The sequence below is a fragment of the Dermacentor andersoni genome, chromosome 7 (assembly GCF_023375885.2).
Source record: "Dermacentor andersoni chromosome 7, qqDerAnde1_hic_scaffold, whole genome shotgun sequence".
Taxonomy (NCBI): Eukaryota; Metazoa; Arthropoda; class Arachnida; order Ixodida; family Ixodidae; genus Dermacentor; species Dermacentor andersoni.
The window spans coordinates 94547913-94565433 of NC_092820.1; the positions used below are offsets into that span (position 1 = coordinate 94547913).

The window sequence follows — 17521 nt, forward strand, 5'->3', positions numbered from 1 at the left end:
ATGGCCAAGTCATAAATCAAACAACAGGCTAACGGCCAATGTGCCTTAATGAAGTTAGTGCTCAGAAGGAAATGTGCTGCTAAAATGAGGAAAAAAAAAAAAGGAAGCAGGAGGCTGCCATGGTGCTACGCTAGGAAGAATGCTTGCTAGGTACAACAGCGGGTAAAGAAAGGAAGCCTGAGCCTGAACCCAATGTTTGTAGTCTACAAAGAGACCTACATTCGTCGAGTCCTGACTAAATTTTGCTGCAGGTTGCCGAGACTCCCATCATATACTCAATACTGATCCCTTTAAGCCTCCTCGTTCCTGTGACCCCACTATCTTTCATGAATTACTATGTGCAAGCACTGCTGAAGAATTTAGTAAGTATCCACATGACCTCTGGAAGTGCTCGCTATACCAGCAGACATTACCTTGTCGCGTGCCACCTGCAAGAGGCACCGCCCACATCGCCATTTGGATGCAGGTGTCAATGCACAGACTTGTACAAATTGTACAGACCGACGCCCCCTCCATATGCACAATGCATAGACCAGCACAGAAATGCCAACATGATGGAAGCTAACAGACACAGTCTAGAGAAACAGGTGTATCTGACAATTGCTGTGACTCGGTGCAGTGCAGTTTTGTATTCCATGGCTTGATTTGCATCCGAGAAACCGGGGGGCTCGCTTGGAAGTTCATATAATTCCTGGAGGACTGAGCAGTTGTAATTGAGTGATAAAAAACAAGAGGCGCCTCTGGTCGTCCCCCGTGGGCGGCCTACCTCGAGCACGGTCTTGCGTGGAGCGTGCAGGCGCATCACTTGCATGGCCCAGTCGAGCAGCTTGTCCCCGCGAGGCACCTTCACTCGCTCGTGCTTCAGGCGGCCCACCCGGAATTCGTGGGGGTCCTCTCGACGCGGAGAAGGCCCACGGTGGCGCTCCGCGCTGGCATCGCGCTGGTTCTGAAGCCACACTATCGACCTGCAGCAAAACAACAGCAGGCACGAAGGCACAGCGTGAGGAGGTCATTGTATGGCTGCCATTTTGGGCTGGAACTAAACACAGTAGACCCTCATTCACATGTCTTGGGAAAAAAAATTCAAGAGAAAACGTACATACTAAGTGGAAAACATACGATCCAAAGTAACTAAAAAAATTAGACTCTACATCTACGCTGACATCTATGTAATGCGAAGCGTTGCGCAGATCGTTGCGGCACGAGACGCGTTTTGTTGTTTTGCTATTGCTTGGTGTTTTAAGGTGACAACAGGAAACCAAAGCGAAATTGAGCTGGTGGGCGACGCAGGATGCCCATGAAGCGAAACATGATGCCCACATCGTGCCATCTGCAGCAAGGAACGGTGGCGCGTTTGGATTATCGCCTATTAAAAGCATGCATGCTACCAATGGCACTACGCACCAAGCACTGCAAAACAGATAGGTGAAGATGCTTAACGCAATAGGTTTGGCGGCTATGTACTGTTCTCGATCGCGTGTGCCTCTTGCCTTTTCTTGTTCACAAGGGATCTAGCGGCTGGAAAACGTATAGTATGATCGCAGTCTGCACCGGGGGATGGCGCCGCATTTCGGTTATCACCTATTAAAGGCGTGCACTACGCACTACGCTGACTCTCCGAAGGCGTGGCAGGCGAGAGAGAAAGCGGCAAAGTTTAAAGGAAGTCGTTACTTTTTTATTTAGGGGTTTTGCGTGCCGCACGTAGCCTCAGCAACAGTGCACGAACATGCAACCATTACCGCTTCTGGCTTGCTTCTGTGCGATCAGCTGTCGAAACCATTGCAGACAAAACTGTCGTTTTGTCTGCAGTCGCTATCCAGTCACCATCTGTGGCACGATCACGGATGACGACTACGCCGTTCTGAAAGGTTGCATGATGCAGCCAACGTGCATATCGAGTCAAAATGAAACTACTGTTTGGCTCAACCACTTCGGATGGAATCTGTTGTCGACCATGGATGGCGACTACACAGTTCTAAAGGCATGCGCCCAACATGCTGTCACGTGCAGCAGCAAACGGATGAATAAAGGCTATGAAGTCAAATGAGTACGAAGTGTACGGGCGTTCCTGTCGTTTGCAATAACCGGCAATGCAGACTCCGCTGCTTCATTTCGGTTAGACAGTAGCACTGCTATGGCTCGTTTACGTCGCACATTTGCGACACTCCGCGCTCACCGCGACACTTTGCTCTCGCCATGCTACGAGGGTTGCCCAATTTAACTGGTGTTTAGACAAAAACGCCAGAGTTGCCGTAAGTTTGATGCTGTTTAATAACACGTATGCCTACAGGGACCGGAGGACGAGTCTGAGTTATCTGATTTCACGGGAGCCGAATCAATGAAGTATTACTGCAGTGCATACATCTTCAACAGTTTTGCAAGTTTCGCAAGTCCGAGTATCCATGATTATTCTGCGCACCCAACCATGTACCTCCCACACTTGAGAGCTGCTTTCAAGTCAATGATTGCCAGCACACATTCCAGCCCTTGGAAGCAAAATGCACAATGTCTGCTAGAGCACTTATGCAAGTTTTCAGGGCTTACTCGGACCTTTCCATTATTAGGGAATAACAATTGTCCTTCAGCATCAGCACAGGCCAGACCAAATCGAGATGGCTCAACACAAAGCTTACCGTGACGCTCCAAATGCAGTACAAGAGAAGTAAAGCTGGCGAGTCTCGAACGGGAACAGCATGGGACAATTGTAGGTCAAGTGCTCGCACCAGTCTGGCTGGGCACCAGACGACAGCACCAGGGGATCCTGGAAGGTGGCAACAGTTCAACTGCTGATCACACTTTTGGCACTCACAGCAGTTTCTGACATCAACTCAATGCTTTCGAAACACCAGCACACTAAAGGCAGGCAGTGATGCACTATGGTGTTGCAAGTCCTTTCTGATGTAACCACAGGCACGAGAGGGGAAATGCACATGAAGCACCTCATGCACCAAGAAACTAAAGGCTCTTCACATCAAAACTGCGATTGAAAGGACTTGAGATAGCAAATTATGGACCTTGATGGCATGCGTATGCAACTGTCCGTATATGCACTAACGATGCACTGATGTTACCTGCCTTGGTTTGCTGCAGTGCAGTATTGTGGTGCCATCTAGCAAGCACTTGGCGAATGATGGCTGTTACATCCGAAATTTTGGTGGATGCTTTTGTGTGTACTTAAGTCTTTCTTTGTGTGCGCGATTACACATATGACAAACAAGAGGCTTCAGACAAGATGGTATAAAACAGTGCAGGCATTAAAGTTAATAATGAAACAGACATGGCACAAGCTTCCGTAAACGCACCTGGATCTGCTGCACCAGCTTGTTGGTGATCTTCTTGCTGAGGAAATCCTCCACGGTCACTGTGCTCAGGATGTCCTCAATGCCTGCTTGCATGGGATAATAAGAGGGGGGAGGGAGGGAAGTGGAAGCCTTGTGTCAGTGCGACAGTTTTGGCGTGTGGCCCCTAACATCATAGAAACACATAGCTTGTTAGGAATCACACTAACAATTATCGCACAAATTCTGATGATTGCCACTGCTGTAAAGCTTTGTCAGCAAAGAATTATTTCATATCAAATCCTCAATTTTTCAATAATCTGGTGACAATCAATGCAAAAGTACGGGGTATTTCAGCTCTTACGTTCAGGAAAGACATTGTAACCAAACTAAAGCCTTTGTGCAGAACTGCCAACAATTGCTTCGGATCCCTTTTAAATGCAAGCGAGTGACCAGCTCTTACCAATGGATCCGTGGCTGGATCGGCTGCGGTGTGTGCTGAGCAGACGCAGCAGCTGGAGCACGTCGTCAACAGGGCAGCCGCCGTCCTCCAGGGCAGAGCCCGTGCCTGGGCAGTAAGCGGACAGGCCGCCCTCCCGCGAGCTGCCCTTGCAGCTCGATGCAGGGCGTACCACAGGCACCGGCCGAGGAAGCTCCTGCGAGGCGCAAGAACACGCACTCCAGTCACGCTGCATCAAGACTGCATATCGGGCTAGCTGCCATGGGGGCTACACATAATGAACATTAATGCGAGGCACATGGAGGAAGTTGGAGGTTCCTACATATCTGTTTTGCCTTCTTTCTGAACTTCACGTGCATGTCGGGTTGAAAATTTTAATTCTAGGGTTTAACATCTACAAGCTGCAAAGTGGATTATGAGGGAGGCTGTAGTGGAAGGTTCTCAATTTCGACCGTCTGGGTTTCTCTAACGTGCATTCTATGAAAATACAGATGCATTTTGGCATCAAAAGCAGACCCATCGAGCTGGAAGTTTGCTTTTATCACACACTTATGTTTTCCATTGCATTCTTTCTTGGCAGTGAGAAAGCTGCTATGAAGCTAATTAAGAATTTTTTTTTTTCCCCGAGAACAAATTCAGTTCCTGCAGCAATTTTTGTCAGATTGCTGTTCTAACGACACTACTGCTCAATGTATATAATTCACTCCTTCCAGGGTCAACATGGAGGTGTTGATAACCTGTTAGGCTAACGAGAAGTTAACTTTTAACAGATGCGGCCAAAATACCAAATCACACAAGACCGCCGCAAATGTGCAATTAGGGGGGGGGGGGGTCAGAAACTTTTCTTTTACTAATTTTATTAAAAGTAACCGAGACAGAGTTTTTCATGCTGATTTCAAAAATACAATTACTTTTGAAAACGACTGCGTTGTTCCAGATATAATTAAAATTAATCATCTATTGTTTATTGGAACAATTGTAAGAGGAGTATCGGCCAGAATGTTTACAAAGACATATGGCTGCATACTGCAATGTGTAAGGAACACAAATGTAAGACTACTTTTCTTATATTGCAGGTATTACCAATTCTACAGCAATTTGAAGTTCAATCTCTCGACATGACTATCATGTGGTCCAATTAGTAGCGAGATCTTAAAGTTTACAAAAGCAAAATTAAATAATCTGCTCGTAGCACTGTGTAGTACACACATGTAGCTACATGCCACTGTTAAAATTATGGTTCTATTTGCCCTGAAGACCGAGAAGGCGCTTTGGCAAGTTAAAAAAAAAGAAATTAGATTCTGAGAAACCATGCAAAATCAAAATCGGCTTATTTTTATAACAAAACACGACGAAATATCAGAATATTTGCAAGTGCTATTGCCTTAGTAGCCTCCAGGAATGTAGACTGTCTGGCTAGAGTCATTACGGTGATGCCTTCCGAGCACCTGCTGCAAGTGCTCAGAGACGCATGCTCAGCAGACGTAGCCAGCTCGTTTGTCCCCCCGCAGCAGTGTCATTAACGCTATCTAGTAGTTCCGATTTTTCAGTCAATAGCAGGAGTCGACGTTATTGCTTGAGGTTTTCCTTGAACTTCAATGTCAATATGCCGCAAAACTTTCGGCTGCAGAATAGTAGTGACGTGCCGAAACGTCGATGAAATTCAGCCGTTGTCAAGAGCGCTTCGGGGGAATAGGCCTAACACGCCATCGGGGATCTCTGGCGTCGCTCAACTGCGGGAGCAGGCTGTTATCGATGTCATTACGAAGCGGTGCGGCGTTTCTCGAAGTTGTATGGCGACATCCTCTCCTTTTTTTTTTTCCAAATTTGTACGTCGTAACGAACGTCAGAGTCGAGGTCGACATCGCTGTCAATGTAGGAAAACTCGTTGGCATGGACGGCGTGTGCGGAGCGGTCGCGGAGTGGTGCAGATGATGCCAGTCTAGCCAATGGCGTGGCTAGCTGAGGGTCACGTGCCTTTGTCGATCAATTACAGCATGCATTGGGACTTCTTTTTGAGGCGGAATTTATTTGCTGCCAATGTGCGGACGGAGCCGGTGGTAGCGGGAAAATGAAGACGAGAGACTGCTCTTTCAAACGATATACAGGTCGGCACGACCGAACGACTGCGGGGGTCAACATGCACCATGAAAAAAGCGCTTTTTTACGGAAGCTTTCGCTTATATTTAGCCGACACTGGTGCCAAAAATGTATATTACGGCTAAAATATTGATGTAGAATGCGCAAAATTTGGCGAAGCGGTAGAATAGTAGCTGGAAATGCCAAAAATACCGTTTTCAAGATATTGATTTTTTTCGCGATTTTCTGATCTCTAAAACCAGTGTCTATAGACCCATTGCCCCCCTTAGCAATGGGTATAGCAAGCTTAAATAAACCTGAATTTTCAAAGAACCATGCTAATTAGACATTGCATAAAGAACAGCAAGCCTCCACTCACCTCTTTTGATGGTGACAAGTCTTCTTTGGCTGCCTTGTAGACAATTCTGCAATGGAACAGTGCTTTCCTTGTAGATATGAAGCAGTCACTGCCAGAGTTCCAACAATCTTTAGTAAATGCCAGAACCATAATATCCTTGATGCTCTGGCCTGCGACCTCAGCCGTTATACAACGAAATAGATTAGGCAAGATCTCTCCTTAACCACACTCCTTGCAGTAGCTTCAGGATAGAGTGGGAGCTGTGGTAAGAACAGCAAACGAGGTTGTGGGAGTCTACTGTGAAGCTGCTCAAACTGTTTCAACATATATGTACTGCACCTGGCCAAATGCATGGCACAAAAATAGATCTCTGGCGTTACAGAAGTCTTGCGGAGTTAATATTCACTGCTTTGCCCTGCTGATAACAGCTGACATGAGCCATTTATTAGTTAGTGCAAGCTATGCAGCAGTGGTGTGAAGGAGCCCTGTCCTCTTGCAACTAGGTCCCACACATACTATTTGATATCTACGGTGACACAGCAAGAACTATCTAAAAAAGGAATTAATAAAAAGAGTAAAAGCAGTAAGGAATTCATTACCAAGGAGGTGGAACACTTCTAGCCGGACTGCCACACAGACTGCTAAGAGACGGGAACTGATGGAAACCTCAGCTTTGGCAACGTCAGAAAATGGATCAGGGCCACTCACATGTACATGGGCTCCCAGATGCGGCGAATCTTGTCCTGCTTGGAGCCCATCTCGGATGCCTGGACCAAGTGTTGCACTGCGCGGAAGATGGTCCACTCAGGGTCCACCAAGTCCACTTCCAGGTCTGGAACCTACCGATGAGAAAATTCCACACGCACACTGGTTAGAAAGAAAAAAAAAAAAAAACTCTGGCACAGAATTCGTCAAAACTACATGGCCCACTCTGTGTACGATGATGCTCGACAGGCATGAAGCCAAGCCTCCAGCTGCACCCATGACATTTAAACGCACCACAGGTCAAGAGCTTGCTCTCGCCAGCTGCAGCTTTGATGCATAAAGAACACAACAGCAGGCTGACCAGTGAGCTTGAACAGCTTCTGTCACATACTGAGAAGGCTGTTTTGATTCAATGAAACACTGCGTGTTTTATCCAATCTGCCAAGTGGTCCATAACACTATTCCTGGAAGTGTTCAGACTGTGCCGATTCAGGGCAAACGGGGTTGCAGGTGTTGGTGCAGCGTGGCGCACATTTGCCTTCTGGTCAAGCACTGGGATGCAGGCTGTTTAGGAGGTGGTGCTTGGCACAATCACTAAGTGGTGCGGCATGTACAGCTTGAAGATTCGACCATTTGATGCTTTCTTTTTAAAGTGCTCCCACATCACACTACACGGGTGTTTTTTGCATTCTGCTTCTACCAAAACGCATAACACCCTAGCCGGGTACTGAACCTGTGGACCTTGCGCTGCTCAGCAGTAGAGTGCTAACACGCTACAAGAGCAATTGTGGCGGGTCCTGCATTCCACTGCCTTACGTGCCGCTTTCATCGTGCACGCGATTCTAGCTGGCACAATCCTGGAGGCGGCGGTTCCCTGCTGGGCCAGTTACAGTGACATCATCCACTTACCCCAGGAAGGTTGGGTCCCTTGAGAGTGAGCTGCAAGCGTGGCTGAAGCGTCGATTCCCGAACTTCCTCGGCGTTTGTTTCATCCGTGCCTGCGTAGAGACGCAAAAAGCCCACCAGGTCAGAGCAAACCTCCCGTGCACCACAGACCAAGACAGTGACATCACGTGACACTGTTTGTTACGACTTGCACAGACAAAACCTGAACCCTTACCCTGAGAAAAGCACACACACACGGAAATGTCCAGATGTCTTTACGCCAACAATGCAGGCACGATCTGTCACCGTTAATGTAGTGCTGCCTAACACTCCCAGGGAGTTAGCAATAAGAGCAGCCTACCACAAATCATTCGGGACAAACAAAGCACTAGTGCATCAATTGTCTGTGAACAACTGTCACTATATTAGTAGCTTTTGCTTCGGCATTTATTATGCTTAAGTACCATCTTCCCACTTGTCAACCACACCAAAAATACAAAAGAAAGCGAGGAGGAGCACTAATAAAGTTTGCCTCTTCCCTCAAGTGCACACCACAAAACACAACTGTTGCAAGACAAGAAAATAAAAAACAAGGTCAAGGAAGACACCCACAACCACAGGCTCCCACAAAAGGTGCAGTATCTGTGAGCGACAGTGCAGACAAACAAAACTTAGATTGCAGAGTGTTGCCAAAAGTGCAATGCAATAACTAACAAAGTGACATCTGCATTTACGGCTAGACAGGATGTAATGCTCATTACACTGAAACCTCTCCAAGCCAAAATTCTGCAGTCCAGAAAACGGGGCAAATGCTACCAAGTTGCGATAGGTAAGCGACTTTAACCCACTAGTATTCAACCTTCCTGTGTTTCTTTCTCAGAGCATGCAAAGCTGAATGCTGCCAAGTCTGCTTCAACTTAGCCACTGAGTTTTTACAGTAAACAGTCTTGAAACATACATTGAATCTACCAAAGTTACTTACTGCTGTTTTCAGACAACAATAAATGCATCTGAACTTGCAGTGTCAAAACGAGCAAACACGACATACAGTGGAACAGGTTGTGCCAACGGCACATTTCAGAAACAGCCTTGAACATGGTAGGAGTGCTAATAGAGACAGCTGCATCCAAATAGAGAGACGGTCATTCCACGATTACAATATCAGTCAGACAGATCACCAGGACCCAGCAGTCACATGACACATCATTCAGAGAAAAACTGGAAAATGCCACAAACCACGAACTTCCACCATCAAGAATCCACAGAGTCTCCGAGTCCCACGAAGAAAGACAAGAAAAGGAAGAGGGTAAGCCAAAATAAAAGGAAGAGATGTGCTCGGAAACACCGAACTGCTGCCATTCCAGAGACGCTGCAACACCTCCGCCGAGCTCGCCACCTACCGCGCGGCGAATCACGTCCCTGCGGATGATGCCGCTGGTGATGGTGGTGTGGATGCGAGTGCTGCTGTTGCTGCTGCTGCAGGTGGGGCAGCCTACGACCACTCGCAGCAGGCGACACAACTGCGGACGACACAACAACAGTGCCTCCGCAGTTTCGCACCTTGCGGCGCGACTGCACGGGCGAGATAGACAAGACAGAGGAAGATGGTGGGGACCGACCTGGCGGAGGAATCTCGAGATCCGAGGTCTGGTTCACATTGGTGCGGCCCGGGCGAGGGTCGAACGCCGGGATCAGTGCCGAGAACTGCCGCTTCAGCACAAACTCATCATCCCAGCTACGGCGCTTGCCACTGCGCAGCTCCATGCCATCTTCCTCCTGGTTTGACACGAAGCAGAAAGGAAGGTTTAGGAAGAATAAAGCAACAGGGTATGCAGACCCAATCAATCAATCAATCAATCAATCAATCAATCAATCAATCAATCAATCAATCAATCAATCAATCTGTACCTGGGAAAGAGGTGGCAATGAGAAAGGATCATCGAAGGTTGCAGAAAATGTCAGCAACTCTCAGGCTCTGAGCCAACTTTCTGGCTCACAAACTTTTTTTTACACGCTCCTTTTATGGCAAAGTGAACAGATTATTGTGAATTAGGGGTGTGCAAACACTAAAACAATCATTGAATCAAATCAAACAGTGATTGTTAGAATATTGGGGATACAGTTAAACCCACTTACAACGATGCCGGTTTTAACAATATATCGGTTGTAACAATGAGAAGCTGCTGCACCGCCAACTTCTGTATGTTCTTTTTATGGTGACATAACCCACTTACTACAATGCCGGCATGCTGCATTATTGGTTATAACGATGAATTCTGGCTACTGGGTGTCTGCGCTGAAAGGCAATGGCATGCAAAATCCTTGAAAAGAAAAAAGAAAAACAAATTCTAGCCACTGCACGTCACCACGCACTGTTTTCCAGCCTTCACCACATCGCCAGCCCTGCATGTTTGTCTCCCGTTGTCCTTCCCCCCCCCCCCCCCCCCCCCCCCTTTAAACATGAACGGGCTGCACCCATAGCTCTACGTTGCCCTACCCTCTGAAACAGGAATGGATCATGCTAACTTAGCTGACAGCGCTGGGGCATGGCTGGATGCTGTTCCCACATTGCTCACTGGCGCCTCATGCTGCACAGTTCTGCCAATGGATTGAGCCGTTCATGCTCGTCCTTGTTGATTACGTGGTTTCTCAGCCTCATCTGACTCGCCGCCATAACAGAAGACGGCTGATTCGCCTGCTGATCCTCGGTAATGCACAATGTTTCCGGTGAAAAGAAAGCACCAACGAAGTGCTTCTAACCGATGAGGTGATCGTCTCAAACATGCTTACATCGGGCAGTGACGGCAACAGTGATGGCCGCAATGACGCGGTAGGGCAGGCTGCCTCACCGATGATCTCGCAGGAGGCCCTGCGGATGATTCAATCCCCCCGCACTTCATTTTCGTGAGGGACCTTCCACTGCACTATGTGGAGCACCTGGATGCCTTGGAGAAGGATGTCGGCAAGCTTGGCATAAAGAAAGCAAAGCTGACGGACATGGGGTTTTCTAGTGCAAGCCAGTGAGAAGCTCGTGGCGAGATGCCTGTGGTGATCTCGCCCCGGCCTTTCTTCTGGATCTCTCAAGCCGAGAGGCTGCCGTGGCAACCTTCTCGCATTTTCTAAAGGGTCCCTTTCGGAGCCACCAAAGCGATGCCTCGGTGGAGCTCGCATGTCGCTTGCTGCCCGTGATCCCTCTTTGCAGTTGTTATAGCAGTGGCATTCTTGAACGCCGACAGCCGCGGCTTGTTACGAGCGATCGGAGCATGTAGGAAGCAGAGTTGAACAGTGAAACAAGTCAACATCATAGTTTTCACAACACCTCTACCATCTTCTTATTCTACTCTTTTCATGCAACCTGGTTATAATAATTATCGGTTATAAAAATGGAATTGGGTTGGAGCGCATACGGCAGACATACTCAGATCCTTACTGAAAGTTTACCATTATCAATAAAAAGAAAGGTGTACAATCAGTGCATTCTACCGGTGGTAACATATATGGGGCAGAAAGTTGGGGACTGACATAGAAGCTCGAAAACAAGTTAATTGCGGACTGCGTGAAGAGCAATGGAACGAAGAATAATAGGTGTAGCATTAAGAGACAGGAAGAGAGCAGCATGGATCAGGAGCGAATGGGCATAGCCGATATTCTAATTGACATTAAGGGGGGAGGTGGGTTCTAAAAATTTTTTTTCTTATTTTTGGGTGAATCTTTAATAAACTCCACAGTCTGGGGTAATTTTTCGTGCTGATTTCAGATCTGTAATTAGATTTCTGATAGCTGTAGCAGTTCAAAAAATATTGAGGTCTGAAGTCAAATTAATTTCAAACTCGTTACGGGGCTTTTTGATGATTCCGTCTTGCTAAACCAAAAACTAAATGCATGACACCATTGCTAAAGACCTACTGTAGGGGGTGATGCTATTTTTATTCATTTGGAAGCATTTTGCGGACAAGAAAACAATCTTGCATTTATTATGAAAATTTTTTTCTAATTAGCAGCGATTACTATACCTGAATGTAATTTTCTTGACGGCGCAAGAGTAATAAAAATAGCATCACCCCCCAGATCATTTCAATACGAATAAAATGATACCACCCTTGTCATTTTTGGCCAAAAACAACCCAGAAAGAACACCCGTAAGGCGGGGTACAGTGTACAAAAACATCGAACTGAAATAAACGCATTTGAAGTTTCAAACAAATGTAGCTTTTGCTGAAGTGAATCTACAGCAATACAAATGGCACCATTTTGAAGCTGTGTTTTGTAAGAATGGCCATACTAAATGTGTGATTGCACACTCTCAAAATAATAGCACACTGGCCACTGAACTAGCACAAGAAACTTTATTAGGCACCACGCTCTACAAAGAGCGTGGTGCCTAACCGAAGTGTAGAACTCTGTGTGGGCATGAATATAGTTCCAGTGTTGTACATGCAGGCTGCCTGATTGATAGCAGTCTCCATTACAATCAGTGAGGCACTTTTTTTTCATTTGGTAGAATTGACCATGTTACTGAATGAAGGCTCCGAGTGTACCGTATTTACACGATTGTAAGTCGACCCCCTTTTTTAAATTTGAAAATCTGAAGTGGGAGGGGGGGTTGACTTACAATCGAAACCGAAACATGGCCCCACCAAAAAAAAGCGATACCAACGGGAGCTACAACGTAGTTAGAATTTCATGTTTGCTCTATGGCCCTACCCCTATCTTTTCGCTATCCCGCGTGTTTGTTCGCTTTTCGGAAGGGTTTTTCAACATTTTTGAGAGTTTTACAGTGCATGCAACATTCATGGGGGGGGGGTGTCGATAGTTGATGGAAGCGCCGCTGTTCCCATTTGCGGCGGCACCCTCAGAACGGCGGCGCTTGCGGGGAGTATCGGTGAACGCTGAACAAATAGCAAATATAGTCACTAGAGTGGAGGAAGAAATTGGCAAGTCGCCAAGTAAGGGGTGGGAATATGGTGAGCTTCTAAGTGTAGTAACGACAGAAATACGGAAAGAGAAACAACATGTTCATTGGAAAGGAAAAAAGAAACCGAAAAACTGGTGGAACAAGGAGATACGAGAAGCCATCGCCGAACGACAGAAAGCATCTCGAGAGCACAGGCAGGCAAAGAAGGCGCAGTTGCCACAGGATGAAGTAACCAGTAAATGGGAAATATACCGGGAGAAAAAGTCTATGGTTCAAATACTGGCGCAAGCAAAATTAAAAGGTGAAAGTGAACGTTGGTTGTCAGAAATACGTGAGAAAAAGAAGGCCGCACCTAGAATATTTTGGAATCACATAAAATTATTAGGCAGGAAGGCAACAACAATACAACAACATATCCTAGACGAAGATGAAAACAGACTGGAAGGAGAAGCAGCAATAAATTACATCCAAAAAGTAACAGCCGAAGCTTTCCAAGGCAAGGACAAGGTTGTATTTGAAGGAAAAAAGAGCATGAAAGAGACCCAAGGGGGAAAGGAGCTAGTGCTTACAAATCTAAACTGGAAGAAAGCGGAAGAGAAAATTCCTAAGCGCACAGCCACAGGGCTAGACGAGGCTCCCGTTAGGCTGATAAATGAACTGGGACCAAAAAGTAAGGAAGCTCTCGTGAAAGCAGTTGAAAAAACTTTAAAAGATAGACGAATACCAGACAGTTGGCGACAAAGTAGAATGAATTTAATTTATAAAGGCAAGGGGGAGAAAGATAGAATTCACTCGTATAGACCGTTGACCATTACATCGATAATATACAGGCTAGCAATGCAGGCAATCAAATTAAAGCTTCAAGCTTGGGCCGAGAATAATGGCATTTTGGGAGAACTTCAGAATGGCTTCAGAATAGGTAGGCGTTTGGATGATAACTTGTTTGTTCTTACTCAGTGTATTGAAATATCAAAAGCAGAAAGCAGACCGTTGTATGTGGCCTTTTTGGACATTACAGGAGCATACGACAACGTAGACCGCAGCATTTTGTGGGATATTCTGGAAGGGGAAGGCTTAGGTAACGATTGTATACAGCTTTTGAGAGAGATTTACCTAGAAAATACTGTTTGCGTTGAATGGGAAGGGATGAGGAGCGCGGAGAAAGTTCATATCAACAAGGGACTGAGGCAGGGGTGCCCTTTATCCCCGCTGCTGTTTATGATGTACATGGTGAGGATGGAGAGGGCGCTAGAAGGAAGTAATATCGGGTTTAATCTCTCATACAAACAGGCAGGTACAGTAATAGAGCAGCAACTCCCAGGTTTATTTTATGCGGACGACATTGTGTTGCTCGCAAACAAGCAAAGTGATTTGCAACGTCTGGCTAATATCTGTGGACAGGAAGGCAACAATTTAGGTTTGAAATTTAGTGTTAGAAAATCAGGTGTTATTGTATTCAATGAAAACAGTGAACAGACAGTGGAGATACAGGGCCAAGAAATACCTCGGGTAACAGAATATAAATACCTTGGTATATGGATAAACGAAGGCAACAGATATATGGAAACACAGGAAAAAACCATAACAGTCAAGGGGAAGAGAAATGCAGCCATAATGAAGCACAGAGCGCTATGGGGATATAATAGGTACGAGGTCCTCCGAGGTATGTGGAAAGGGGTAATGGTTCCAGGACTTACTTTTGGAAATGCGGTTGTTTGCTTTAAATCAGGGGTACAATCAGGACTCGACGGGAACCAAAGGTCAGTGGGTCGCCTCGCATTGGGCGCTCACGGGAAGACTACAAATGAAGCTGTGCAAGGGGATATGGGCTGGACTAGTTTTGAAGTGAGGGAAGCTCGCAGTAAAATTGAGTATGAAGAACGGCTGAGGAATATGGAGGAAAGTAAATGGGCTGGGAGAGTGTTCAGATATCTGTACAGGCAAGACATCGATTCACAGTGGAGGAAAAGAACTAGGAAGCTTACCAGCAAGTATGCGGCCTGTGGGGTGGACAACACAGCAACAAAGAAGGTCAAGCGGAAAGTCAGAGAGGCTGAATTAATCTCATGGGTGGCGGCAATGGAAAAGAAACCTGCCATGAGTAACTACTTAAGGGGAAAAAACGAAATTAGGAAAGAAACCATTTATGATAACTCAAAGGGAAGCTCATTACTTTTCGAAGCGAGATCGGGATGCCTTAGAACACGCACCTATAAAGCGAGATATAAGAAGGAAGAAGAAACATGTGCTTGCTGCGGTAAAGCTAGGGAAATGACGGAGCATATTTTATTAGAATGTGAAGACGTCTATCCAGCGGTCGATTTAGGCACCACTGGCCTCCTTGAAGCCCTTGGGTTCAGCGGGAGCAGTGGTAAAGCAAACAGGTCCGCAATAGACATCAGTAAGAGGCGATTGGAGGATTGGTGGAAGAAAAGTAGGGAAACGACAAAAGACGGAGACGTACAAAAGCACAGTTCGCAATAGGGTATCAGAAAATTTGGACGTGGTAGTTCATAGTGGTTTTTTTTTTTTTTTCATTGGTGAACCTAGGTAGGATATTAGGCAGCATAGTAGCAAGAGCTTGGTGGCGCAAGCCACCGCCCCGTTCCAAAGGGGACGCTCATAACATCCATCCAACCATCCGGTAGTTCATGGAAAAGCAGACACCGCTCGCTGGTTTTTCTTTCTCTGAAGGCATTGGTATTGGCATGGTATTGGTTTGACGCGTTCCACTTGACTGCCGGCTACGTGCTACTTCTATGCTTCCCCAGTCGTCATGAGTGCTCCAGGCCCACTAATCGTTCGGCACTCGTTCACAGCAGCGTTCAAGAGGGCTGCCATACTTTACGCCGAAGAAACAAATCACTGCACAGCGGGCCGCAATTTCGATGTTTCTAAACGGGTGGTGCGTGAGTGGCGACTGCAGCGAAGCGAAATTTTCACCTGTGACCACAAGTGAGAAATTTCCCACGTGCCAAAGTCTGGACGCTTTCCGGAGCTGTAGGCTAAGTTTGCGGAGTACGTCGCTGAAATGCGTGATCGGTCCCTGCCAGTGAAGTGCGACGTGGTCATGAAACAAGCCTGGACCTTCGCCTTAATTTTAAGGTTCTGCTCCGCCGTGAGTACAATGAGTGGCTGGCGGCAGAAGACTGCGAAATTACGCCAACTGGACCTGTCAAAATATCCTCCCTGACGGCTGCATTTGGCGTGGGCTGCTGTTCTGCAAGATGTCCTGGTGCGGTCGTTTGCCAAATTTGAAATTTCGCTGGACCACGACGCGCTGTGGGACTGCAGCAACGATGACGATGGCAGCACTAGTGAAGACGAGTAGTCCAGTGACCATGTCAGCTACTAATAAATTTTCTTTATCGAATGCGCCCTCGGGTATGCTCTCCGACTTTTTTTTTTTTTTTCCGGTCACGCGATATGGGGGGGTCGACTTACATTCGAGTCGACTTACAATCGTGTAAATACGGTAAGTAGCCTTCCAAGTCATCTTCACCTGACAGTGGCTGTGGAACTTAGTATCAGAGAGTCAGTGATAGATATGCAGCTGCTAGGTGCTTTCCAGAATTTTACTTTTGTATGATGCCTCAATCACTTGTGCAGCCAGGTGTGTACCAGCCCAAGGGGCCTAGTGAACAGAGCTCATGATGAGGTTCTCTTTATGAAGGGGTGGTATGATAGATATTGTTACGAGCTATCGTGACAATATGATAATAGAGTGAACGCGCAATGTGCTTGGTTGCGAGTCCGAAGTGCCGATGTGCAAAATGCATAGCTGCAGATACAAGGAGCCGACGCGCGATGTGCTTAGTTGCGCAGTTCAAGGTGCCGACGCGCGAAATGCCTAGTCACGGGCTCGAGGACTCGACCCTCGATGCGCTTATTCGCGCAGTCCGAATTGCCGACGTGCGAAATGCCTAGTCGCGGGCTCGAGGAGTCGACACTCGACGCGCTCATTCGCGCTGTCCTACGTGCCGACGCGCGAAATTCCTAGCCGCGGGCTCGAGGAGTCGACACTCGATGCGCTGGTTCGCGCAGTCGGAGGCGCCGATGCACAAAATGATTAGGTGACGGTCCGAGATGTCCGCGCGCGATGTGCATGATCGCCTAGTCGGAGGCTCCCTATGCGCGAAATGTTTAGCCGCATTTCCGAGGATTGCGTGCGCGATACGAATTTGTCACGAATTCGAAACACCGAGTGCTGAAAGGCTTAGCCGCATGTCTGAGGATTCCGCGCGTGAATCTTGGTCGCGAAGTCCGCGTCACCGACGCTCGGAATGCTTAGCCGCGAGCCTGAAACGTCCACAAGCGTAGGGATCGGCCACGCTACTTCGATGTCCGCGTAGCGCCCATTTTGACACGTCGAGATTACGGCGAGTGGAGACACCAAACTCTCGAGGTGCAAAGAGCCGAGCAGACGACGCGAGCGCCGGACCAATGGCGAACCGCGCTGGAGTCACGTGGCGGGCGCGGCCAATCGCAGACTCCGGCACGACCTTCAATCATTTGCTTTTTGTGCGCTTGTTTCTGTATGGAGGAGATCGCTGAAGCGGCGAATTTGAAGACGGAGAAATGCGCTTTCCAACGAGACCAAGATGGCGGCGCTCGGTCGCGCCGTTCCGGAGATATTGTGGCGTGAGAAACGCTGTTCTTTCTTGATTTCCGCGAGATTTTTCGCCACCTTGGCTAATGAAACGAATTTTTTAGAGCTCTTCTAGGTGGTTTACAGGGATGATATTTGGGTATCACACAGAAAAAGGGTTATAGAAAATGAAAATATGATTTTCAAAAAATCGGTTTTCTGGCCATCTTTCGCGATCTAAAACCCGCGTCCC

At 47.2% G+C, this 17521-nt stretch overlaps 1 protein-coding gene across 2 annotated transcripts in view; it reads right to left on the reverse strand.

Moving 5' to 3' along the window:
- Ufd4 (ubiquitin fusion-degradation 4-like) overlaps positions 1–17521 on the reverse strand; it is a 162077-nt gene that overhangs the window by 18802 nt on the left and 125754 nt on the right. For both annotated transcript variants that reach the window (XM_055072666.2, XM_050181328.3), the window contains exons 29-36: positions 9385–9541; positions 7790–7878; positions 6884–7014; positions 6197–6242; positions 3742–3934; positions 3303–3385; positions 2634–2761; positions 767–965 (exon numbers count right to left, since the gene is read on the reverse strand). In XM_055072666.2, coding sequence (XP_054928641.1) covers positions 767–965; positions 2634–2761; positions 3303–3385; positions 3742–3934; positions 6197–6242; positions 6884–7014; positions 7790–7878; positions 9385–9541 — 1026 coding nt within the window. The remainder of the gene's footprint in view (positions 1–766; positions 966–2633; positions 2762–3302; positions 3386–3741; positions 3935–6196; positions 6243–6883; positions 7015–7789; positions 7879–9384; positions 9542–17521) is intronic.